Source organism: Sinocyclocheilus rhinocerous, unplaced genomic scaffold (assembly GCF_001515625.1).
Source record: "Sinocyclocheilus rhinocerous isolate Xijiao unplaced genomic scaffold, SAMN03320098_v1.1 scaffold2792, whole genome shotgun sequence".
Classification (NCBI taxonomy): Eukaryota; Metazoa; Chordata; class Actinopteri; order Cypriniformes; family Cyprinidae; genus Sinocyclocheilus; species Sinocyclocheilus rhinocerous.
Window position 1 is genome coordinate 377043 of NW_015648609.1, and position 11928 is coordinate 388970.

Consider the following 11928-nt stretch of genomic DNA (forward strand, 5'->3'; position numbering starts at 1 on the left):
CATACATATACATAAATTGAGAGAGAACTAATATAAAAGTATTAGTACCATGTTTTTATTTATTTATTTTGCTTGCACATTTACCATGGTAACATCATCATATCCTCATCATAGATATCATGTAAACACCATGGTACATGATTATTGTAATCATTCAGTTCCATAGTATATATGAAGGTACCACAGTATTACCATCTGATACCATCAAAGTACCATGGTATCACCAGAGTACTTTTTCTGAGGCAATTCTTTCATCTTGCCTGTAATGTGGATGCACTCAAATGCAAATGTGCATGTGTGTGGCGTAAAAACCCAACAGTGATACACTGATTACCCATAATACCTTTCTTTTATCTCTAAATAGATTAGCTTGATAACACTCTTACGTGTTAAATGAGAGGATTTGCTCGTTTATCCAGGTGTCAGTTTTTCTTCTCTCTGCGTTTCAGAGCTGCAGCTCAAAGTCAAGATTCTGCCTTCAAGTCACCGTTGTCTGAATGATCATATTTACGAGATGAGAGCACATGAACGGCACCATAACCCTTGGAAAATGTATTTGTGGCACTGCCAGAAGTTTGCCACAGGGGCTTCCTGAAATGCTTCGTTTTCGTAAGGGAATGTCTTAATTAGCAGTGAGGAAACTGGAGATTTCTGGGTTTTTCTGAAGCAAAATCATCCCAGAACCTAATTGGTACTGATGATAATAAGGTTTGATGAAAATAACTGTCGACAAAACTATTTAGTTTGTATATATGTTGTATATATGTTGAGCTCTTGTTACATTATAGTCCTCCACGTCCGCTGCGTTCTCAAAACTCTGGCCATTTGATAATACCTAGAATATCAAAATCAACTGCGGGCGGCAGATCCTTTTCCTATTTAGCGCCCAAACTCTGGAATAACCTACCTAACATTGTTCGGGAGGCAGACACACTCTGTCAGTTTAAATCTAGATTAAAGACCCATCTCTTTAACCTGGCTTACACATAACACACTAATACGCTTCTAATATTCAAATCCGTTAAAGGATTTTTAGGCTGCATTAATTAGGTCAACCGGAACCGGGAACACTTCCCATAACACCCGATGTACTTGCTACATTGTTAGAAGAATGGCATCTACGCTAATATTAGTCTGTTTCTCTCTTATTCCGAGGTCACCGTTGCCACCAGATCCAGTCTGTATCCAGATCAGATGGTCACTGCAGTCACCCGGATCCAGTACGTATTCAGACCAGATGGTGGATCAGCACCTAGAGAGGACCTCTACAGCCCTGAAAGACAGCGGAGACCAGGACAACTAGATGAGCCCCAGATACAGATGTTATTCCCCTGTAAAGACCTTGTCTCAGACGACCACCGGGACAAGACCACAGGAACCAGATGAGTCTTCTGCACAATGTGACTTTGCTGCAGCCCTTTAATTGAACTGCTCCCCGACTGAGCCTGGTTTCTCCCAAGTTTTTTTCTCCATTCTGTCACCGATGGAGTTTTGGTTCCTTGCCGCTGTCGCCTCTGGCTTGCTTAGTTGGGGACACTTCATTTCCAGCGATATTGTTGACTTGATTGCAAGTGATTGCAAAGATACTATTTAAACTGAACTGATGATGACATCACTGAATTCAATGATGAACTGCCTTTAACTGAAAAATTTGTGTTTACTATTGTCATTTTTGCATTATTGACACACTATTTTCCTAATTAACGCTGTTCAGTTGCTTTGACACAATCTGTATTGTTAAAAGCGCTATATAAATAAAGGTGACTTGACTTGACTATATTTTATGTACTGTTGATGAAGAATCGTAATAAAACTTGCAGAAAATCATTCTATAATGAACGTCCTTCGCTCTTCATTTTGCATTTTGTCTCATTAGCATTTAAAAGTCTTTGGCAGTATGTGGAAAACATAGAGAAAGCCATATAAAGTTCCTCGACATGTCTATTTGGATTCGACCAAAATCGTTTTAACGCACATCATGTCGTAATTTATCGTAAGCATAAGTGCATTTACGGCGGTTGAAAGACCGTTTCACACTATTTGTTCAACGTTTGTATCAGTGCAACAAGATATTTGCAAAACAAAAGGCTCGATTAAAGCTGACGACGTGGTTCAGAAGTCAATATTTGCTAATGATGTTTGTAAAAGAATATGCTCATTATACACATCGCCGGTTAAGCCCTCACCTTTTTCAATTTATAAAACCCCTTTTTATGCTTCAGTGAACCAAACAGGAACAATTATCAAAAACAAACGAAAATACCAGCTTACAGAAATAACAGCTTCGGATATTTTGTCAAATTAAATGCGCTTACGCTGCGGTTTCATTGTGATGGCAAACTGTAATCGATTGGATGCAGAGTTTTTGGCTTAAAAAGTACAAAAGCCACTGATGGGTGAAAAGCTATCAAGAAGTTTATGAACACTCTTTCAGTTTTCTTTTTTGGCATATGATTAATAGCCTGTAAACACACAAAACGTGTCACTCAATCATCAGTTGGACATGTAAATAGGAAATATCACATCCAAACCCTCCAAAAAAGCAGTTCGGATGAGGACTCTGATCATAAATCAAGAAGAGAAACTATAAGAGGCGACGTGCCCCGCTTTGCCTTTCCTCGGAAGGCTTTTGAGAGAAAAAAGAGCTTGAGTCTGATATCTTGATATGCTCATAATCGAAAGCCCCAGGGTATGAATATAAATTTAACGAGCACAAGAGGGAAGAGCTCTCGCTGGTCGCCTCTAATCTATTAAGTGGGAAAAAGGTGGGAAAGACTAGGCTGGACTGACTTTTAGGATGCATTACTAATGTTTTGTGTTAGTATCAGCTTTTCTTTGGTATTTTATATCTGCTTTGGATCATTTCAACCCTAATAATGTTCACACTTCCAGCTTATTTATGTAATACCTTTCAACTGAGGTTGGAGAACAAATTTTCTCAATAACAATGACAAAAATAAAATACAATTTAATTAAATGATAAGACAAACAAACAAAAATATTAATTTATTTATTTATTTATTTCAACCCTAATAAATGTCACATTTCTTACTTCTTTGTGTAGCACCTTTGGATTGAGGTTGGAGAACAAATGTTCTCAAAGAAAAAAAAAGAAGATAATAAATAATTAAATATTATATTATTAATAAATAAATGACTAAATAAGTAAGTAAGTAAATAAATAAATACATTTCTACCTTAATAAAGATTACATTTCTGGCTTGTTTGTGTAATACTGTAATGTGGTGTTTTGGGTTGTGTAACGAACTCAGTCCACTGAAGGCGAGCGTAGTGAGAACCCAAGTGCAGTTTATTTACAGAGTGATCCAAACATCCAAACAATAATCCGAGACTTGACTTGACATGAACAGACTTGACTTGACATGAACAGACTTGACTTGACATGAACAGACTTGACTTGACATGAACAGACTTGACTTGAAACACCACATTACAAATACCTCTGAAAGGGAAAATAAATAAATAAATAAATAAATTTCTACCCTAATAAAGATGACATATCTGGCTTGTTTGTGTAATACCTTTGAAAGGGATAATAAATAAATAAATTAATTAATTAATTAATTTCTACACTAATAAGGATGACATATCTGGCTTGTTTGTGTAATACCTTTGAAAGGGATAATAAATAAATAAATTAATTAATTAATTAATTTCTACACTAATAAGGATGACATATCTGGCTTGTTTGTGTAATACCTTTGAAAGGGATAATAAATAAATAAATTAATTAATTAATTAATTTCTACACTAATAAGGATGACATATCTGGCTTGTTTGTGTAATACCTTTGAAAGGGATAATAAATAAATAAATTAATTAATTAATTAATTTCTACCCTAATAAAGAGGACATATCTGGTTTGTTTGTGTAATACCTCTGAAAGGGAAAATAAATAAATCAATACATTTCTACACTAATAAAGATGACATATATGGCTTGTTGTGTAATACGTTTGAAAGGGATAATAAATAAATAAATTAATTAATTAATTAATTTCTACACTAATAAGGATGACATATCTGGCTTGTTTGTGTAATACCTTTGAAAGGGATAAATAAATAAATTAATTAATTAATTAATTAATTAATTAATTTATTTATTAATTTATTTATTAATTAATTAATCAATTAATCAATCAATCAATCAATCAATCACTCAATCAATTAATTAATTAATTTCTACACTAATAAAGATGACATCTGGTTTGTTTGTGTAATACCTTTGAAAGGGAAAATAAATAAATAAATAAATAAATTTCTACCCTAATAAAGATGACATATCTGGTTTGTTTGTGTAATACCTTTGAAAGGGATAATAAATAAATAAATAAATAAATTTCTACCCTAATAAAGATGACATATCTGGTTTGTTTGTGTAATTCCTCTGAAAGGGAAAATAAATAAATAAATTTCTACACTAATAAAGATGACATATCTGGTTTGTTTGTGTAATTCCTCTGAAAGGGAAAATAAATAAATAAATTTCTACACTAATAAAGATGACATATATGGCTTGTTTGTGTAATACGTTTGAAAGGGATAATAAATAAATAAATACATTTCTACACTAATAAATATGACATATCTGGCTTGTTTGTGTAATATCTTTAAAAGGGAAAATAAATAAATAAATAAATAAATAAATTTCTATAGTAATAAAGATGACATATCTGGCTTGTTTGTGTAATACCTTTGAAAGGGAAAATAAATAAATAAATAAAATCTCTTTTTGACACAAAAAGCAGATCTTGGCACAGTTTGTAGCGGCTTATTGCTTTAATTTGCCTCAGTCTGAGAACACTACCGCAACGATTTTCATAAAAACACATGTTCAGGAATGACTGGACATACTCACCATATTGAGTGACTGTGGCAGAAGTCTAGAGCTGAGATGATCTGTCTGAAGAACTTTCGAGCTTCTTTGGGTGTTAATCGGCCCTTCTTTACCAGATAGTCAAACAGCTCTCCACCTGACACGTGCTCTAAAACCAAATACCTGCAAACAGAAACAAGACTGAGAGAAATGGCATTACCGATCCTGATATAATTCTTACTGAAATAAGAAGTTTGGGCACAACATATCGAAGGGCCTAACTTTGTTTTATAACAGTCAGCAGTCTTCTGTGTACAATGAACCATGGCTGAATTTGGAATAGCATTCTATGCATACCACTTCTTAAATGGGTCATATGATGCTGCTAAAAAGAACATTATTTTGTGTATTTGGTGTAATGAAATGTGTTTATGTGGTTTAAGGTTCAAAGAACACATTATTTTCCACATACTGTAAAAAGAGAAGGAAAAATTGAAATCGCATCATATGACCCCTTTAAATATAAAAATAAAATAAAAAATTGTAGTATGCTAAAGTATGCTGGTATGTTATTCCAAATTCAGCCCACAACTTACCTGCTAATGTTAGTCAGTTGCAGTTGTTATAGGCTACGTTCACACTGTCAGTTTTTGGGATTGACAACCGCATTTACTTACAGGTGTGAGTCTCGAAATGTCCCATTCACACAGCAACTTACAGTAGAGTCTCAAATACTGTTTGAATGAATGTGCAACGGGAGTCAAGCCCGTTTTCCTTACCAGTTACCATACAACTGAAAGTCTTATCACTTTCTGACACGACAAGAGTCCAATCGAGCTGGGGGTTCATCTGTCAAATCTTCATCAACCGACAGCAGCTTTTATATTTGTGTGGAGAGCGGAGCAATTGAGTCGCGCGCAGAACACAAACCTGACGGGTTAGGAGGCTGGATCTAAAACTTTCCGATGACACACAGCTCATTTCTCCGTCACTGTAAGTTACTGAAACCACGCAACACACGGTAAACGCGCGTTTGTGCACTCTCACACTGTATGACCTGACAGACAACTAGTCGTCCAGTCATGTTCCATTCACACAGCGCGTTTTCCGAGAATGCGGCTGTGAGTCCTGAAAATTTACGGGTGTGAGTTCGGTTACAGAATGCGGTTGTCACGCATGAAAATAACCGTGCTGTTTGTGAACGTAACCGTATTAAGGACTCAAATACAGGACAGACATGACAACCGTATTCTGCTGCGGTGTTGTGTGAAGGTGAGTGTGAAGATAAAAGGGATACCAGCAAGTAAACACAATAAAACTTTTAGTGGGTTTTAGTGGGTTTTAGACTTGTTAAGTGTCCTTGATGATAACATGCTGTTATGGTTTGAAATTGGGCTGTTTCTGTAAGAAGTTCTGTCAGGGAACGTTAGGAGGACTAGAGTTTTTGTGGAGAAACTGACTTCAGATACAAACACAGTCAAAAGATGCGAGTCAGTGACATAAACAATAATTAAACAACATCTGAGCATGTGTGAGTTACTCTTCCAAGCCTAAACAAAAGCCAGCGAGTGGTTTCTGTGTTAGAAGCTGACAGCTTGGTGTCATATTGTGTTAGATTTATCTCCACTCCATTCTTTCTTTTTGTAACTAAACTGAATCTCAGGCCATTACAATTATCCCTCTGTTCCATCACTGTCATTTTCTAACGCTCAAACGACACGATCACGAGTGGGAGACTGGTTTTACACAACAGCTCAATACACAAGTTAATATGGAGATACTTACATTTTAGACATATTGCCACCTGTCTTTTTTTGCTCCATTAGCAGAAATATTTCTAAATGAAGTAACAGCAATCAACCACAGCTACTCAGAGCAACACACAATAGTGGTGTTTTGAATCATTGTTTGAACGAATCGGTTGAGTGAATGATTCAATGAATCACTTGGCGCCACCTACTGGCATAACCTGATACGAGTCACTAAAAATAAGTATTAAAGGGGTCATATGATGCGATTTCAAGTTTTCCTTTCTCTTTGGAGTGTTACAAGCTGATTGTGCATAGATAAGATCCCTGAAGTTGCAAAGACTAAAGTCTCAAAACCAAAGAGATATTCTTTATCAAAGTTAACAGTGTAAATAGCATAGAATGATTTTCATATTCATTTACCATGGTATATACATAAGAATGGTAAAAATGGTAAAAAAAATATAAAAAAGTACAGTATTACCATTATACCAAGTAAATTATAAAACCCATGCATTGCTTCAAAACCAAAGAAAATATAAACAGATGAGTGATGAGGTAAACAGAAATAGTTTTTGTGAAGATTTGTTGATGCCAAAAAATGCTAAGTGAATTATCATGGTGTTTACATCAAGGATGATTCGTGGCCCCATTAGCAGCTCTCAAACTGCTGTGACTAACAGGCTGCTTGACACTTTCATCATTAGGAGTGTTTTAGCACCAGCAGAATCACTCTCTTACAAAACCTTTTAAGATCAAACACATTTACACTTGTATTTCTGCCAAACTTTTAGGCTATATACACCAAACTTGTTTTTGCTCTGTCCTCTCACATTTTGGGATTGCAATCCTAGGCATATTTCATCTTTGTTAAATAATTTTTATTAACAATATCTTTATAGATAATACTAAATAGAAGATAGAATACTAGAAGATACACTACACTACACTACACATGAATACAAAAAGCACCGCAATATTTAATCAAAATACTTATACTTACAAATATTTTTTATTTTCGTAGACGTCGTGCAACTTTAAGACATGGGGATGTTCTATTAGCTTCAAGATGGCGATTTCTCGCTCCACCTGTGGAGAATAAGAGATAAAAAAAAAAGATATTGAATTCACAGAAAAAGATGTTTAAACAGTTCTTGCAAAATGTGTGTTTACACAGGCTTTATTAATTAATTTATTTATTTATTTTTTAATAAAGACTATACAATCCAGTAATTGGCCATAACTATAGTAAAGAACAATTTTCATTCATTTATTTATCTTTTATAAATTAATACTGACAAAACTCATAATGGAGCAAACCACTGATTTGAGACAAGTTAGACAGTTAGTTGTAAGATCAAGCTGCATATTTCTGATTCACTAAAAGAACTGACTTATTAGAGTCATTTGTTCAGGAATCAGACTGTACTGGTCACGTTATATGTTTTTGATTCACTAAAAAGAACCGACTCATTAAAGCAATTTAATTAGGAATCGGACTGCCTGGTCGTGTTCAGTGTTGGGGGTAAAATATTACAAGTATCATGAGTTACGTAATCAGATTACTTTTTTTCAAGTGACTAGTAAAGTAATGCATTACTTTTAATTTACAAGAAAATATCTGAGTTACTTTTTCAAATAAGAAATGCCAGTTACGCTCTCCTGTCCTCATGTTGAGAGAAATTGGGCGAAAGTGCAGAGGCCTTATGTGAAAGAGTGTTGAACTTTCTACTTCTACGTCCTATTCTTATTATTCAAAGGGCTTTTACATTTAGAACATTTTATATTAAAAACAAAGAAGCAAGCCCAGCTCAGATTTAAAAAGTAGCCTAACACAAAAGTAACGCAACGCATTACTTTCCATAAAAACTAACTAAAATAATTAGTTACTTTTTTAAGGGAGTAACGCAATATTGTAATGCATTACTTTTAAAAGTAACTTTCCCCAACACTGGTCGTGTGGTGTGTTTATGTTTTACCAAAAAGAATCGACTCATTAGATTCATTCATTTGGGAATCGGACAGTACTGGTCGTGTTTTACGTTTTTGATTCACTAAAATGAACTGGCTCACAAGAGTCATTTATTTGGAATTGACTGCACTAGTTGCACCATGTTTTTGATTCACTAAAATAACTGACTCATTGGTGTCATTGTTCAGGCATTGTATGTTTTTGATTCACTAAAAAGAATCAACTCATTAGAGTCATTCATTTGGTAATCAGACTGTACTTGTCGTGTTTTATGTTTTTGATTCACTAAAAAGAATCAACTCATTAGAGTCATTCATTTGGTAATCAGACTGTACTTGTCGTGTTTTATGTTTTTGATTCACTAAAAAGAATCAACTCATTAGAGTCATTCATTTGGTAATCAGACTGTACTTGTCGTGTTTTATGTTTTTGATTCACTAAAAAGAATCAACTCATTAGAGTCATTCATTTGTGAATCGGACTGTACTGGTCGTGTTTTAATGCGTCTGATTCACTAAAACAAACCGGCTCCTTGGAGTCATGCATAAGGAATGAGACTGCACTGTTCGTGTTTTATTTTTTTAATTCATTAAAAAAAATGGCTCACAAGAGTCATTCTTTCAGGAATGGGATTATTAGTTGCGCTGTATGTTTTTGATTCACTAAAAGAACCAGTTTTGAAAAGTCATTTGTGTGAGAATTGAACTACGCTGTGTTTTTATTATTATTATTACCCAAAAAGAAGCAGCCACCAAAAACCATTTAACCCTGAATGGTTTGGTCAAACCAAATAGACAACATTTCTGTGATTTGGACCGAGTGACCTTGAATTATGTCACTGCAAATGCAATGTTTGAACTGATGCAGCCAAATCTTATCCTCCATCAGGCTGCTGAACTCTGAGAGGTTTCATAAATGTAAAATGAAATATGATGACAGATTAGCAAAAAAATAAAACCCTCAAGTTCATAAGTCCATGTCAAGTAGAGCAAACCTTTGCAGAATTCTTCAGTAATCGTCTATAGCGCTACTTTGATACATAAGCATCCTTGTCAGTCTACTGAAATAAACTGATTCCCACATGCACAAGATAAACATATTTTCTCGTTGAATCAAGCTTAAGACCATGAAAGATCTCTATGACCTGACAGGGACCTAAAGGAAATCTTAAAATCGCAAGCACTTCGCAAAGAACTGAGCTCATAAGTCACAGACTGAACCTAAGATTGTGCCAGATGTAAGCAAGACAATCGTGTTTGATTTGCATCACTGTCTTCTGGAATATTCCTAGCATGCACACCTGCCACTGCAGATCAGAGTGGAGGATGGGGACGTAGATGGTATTTCCTGAACCCACCTGACCCTAATGTTCCACAGCAGCACTTTGATCTCGCCTCTCAAAACCTCCTGAATTACTTGCGCTCATCCAGACTCACTACACTACAGTACCGACCGCTCATGTGACTCGTCTCAACGGTCCCCAGTGCTTTGAACTCAGTGGAGTCAGCCTTCAAGCTTCAGTTGTAACTCTACAGCCTGACTTTGACCCCGTTTGCTACTGACCTTTCAAATCGCAGCCAATGATATACAGAAAATTAGCATTATGTATCATGTATGACACATCAAGAGATTCAGAAAAAAACATTCCAAATACTACAAGATTTTTTTTCTTCCCTGAACATAATGAAAATTTCCACCACATCTCAACATTTGAAAATTTTTGGAATAAAATGGCTATGGAATAAAAATGCTATGGTTAAATAGATTGCTATTTTGAATTGAATTTTATGTATCCTAAATACATAAAATTAAACAATAATTTTACTTTTTTTCTGTATAATTTGACACAATTGGACAATCCAAACTTAATAATAATATAATAATAATAATATCCAAACAATCCAAACTTGACTGGAAATGACATACAATAAAAAATATTCTGCTCAAAATTATATTTACCATGATTTTTTACACTACTCTTTGGGTTGGTACGTTTTTTTTTTATGTTTTTATGTCGTATGTTCACTAGGGCTGCATTTATTTGACCAAAAATCTAGTAAATACAGTAATATTGTGAAATATTATTACAATTTAAAATAATTGTTTTCTATTTGAATATATTGTAAAATGTCATTTATTCCTGTGATGCAAAGCTGAATTTTCAGCATCATTACTCCAGTCTTCAGTGTCACATGATCATTATAATAGCCTGATTTGCTGCTCAATAAATATTTCTTATCAATGCTGAAAACAGTTGTGCTGCTTCATATTTTTTGGGAAACCATGATAAATTTTTTTAATGAATCTTTGATTAATTAAAAGTTCAAAAGAACAGTATTTTTTTGAAACCGAAATCCTTTGTAACATTATAATGTCTTTATTGTCACTTTTGATCAATTTAATACAAAAAATCTTACTGACCTGACGGAATAGTAGTGGTAAAAATCACGGTAAAAAGTTACCAAGAGTTAAACATGAACTTCATATAACAAAAGAAAAAGCTGAAATCTGTTAGATTTAATAAAATCAACCCCTGGGGCATAAAGTACAACCTAAAGTTAAAGAAACCCAATTCTGTTCCCCACAAGGAGAACGATCGCCACCGGTCCCCCTTAGCAAAGCACTTAAACCCAGGTTTCTCCAGAGGGGACTGTCACTGGAATCTGTGCCGCTGTTCTATGCTGAAAGTCATGGAAACACATTCAGCCCTGCTACATGTGGCAAAAACATAAAGATCATGTGCCGTGCTAATCCAATCTATTATAACATGCTATGACTAGCCTCAGTATTCTGGTAAATATCTGGATTTATTTGGCTTCATGAACTGACATCATCTGCTCAACATTGAGTCAAAGTCCTTCACTAGCTGTTTTAATCAGGCATACAGATGTGATGACTATTCAGGGAATAAACAATCTGGCCAATGGCTGAAGAGCATGCTGGAGCAGACATGGAAATCCAAAGCCATCTTGACAAACGTGGCACCAGACCAAACCTCGCTGAATGGCTGATCCAAAGCCAGTCCGAAGAGCCAAGCAGGGAATTTGGCTGAGTGGAATGTCATTCAACACAAGGATGTGCCACAGGATCTCTGCTGAGCATAAACCGCACTCAGGGGATTGAGGAAATCTGTACTGTTGAGGAATACTCGATAAAAGCAAATTAAGTCAGGCTGAGGATGTCTGTAATAGCAAGAAAAAGCTATCTGTTAGCATTACAGCACCATTCATCTCAATGGCAGTAGCTCTACAGGCACATGCCAAACGAGAAGTTTGTGTGCTGGCATATTTGATCAATTCCAGAAATTTTTTTTTAGCAAATCACATAAGCTATAAAAAAGCAGAAACCAATCATCTCTTATATATATATATA

At 34.9% G+C, this 11928-nt stretch overlaps 1 protein-coding gene across 1 annotated transcript in view; it reads right to left on the minus strand.

Annotated features, from left to right (window-relative positions):
* Positions 1-11928, minus strand: part of LOC107709932 (serine/threonine-protein kinase BRSK2-like) — a 223172-nt gene that overhangs the window by 71989 nt on the left and 139255 nt on the right. The window contains exons 3-4 of the mRNA XM_016514603.1: positions 7588-7673; positions 4879-5019 (exon numbers count right to left, since the gene is read on the minus strand). Of these exons, the coding sequence (XP_016370089.1) occupies positions 4879-5019; positions 7588-7673 (227 nt within the window). The remainder of the gene's footprint in view (positions 1-4878; positions 5020-7587; positions 7674-11928) is intronic.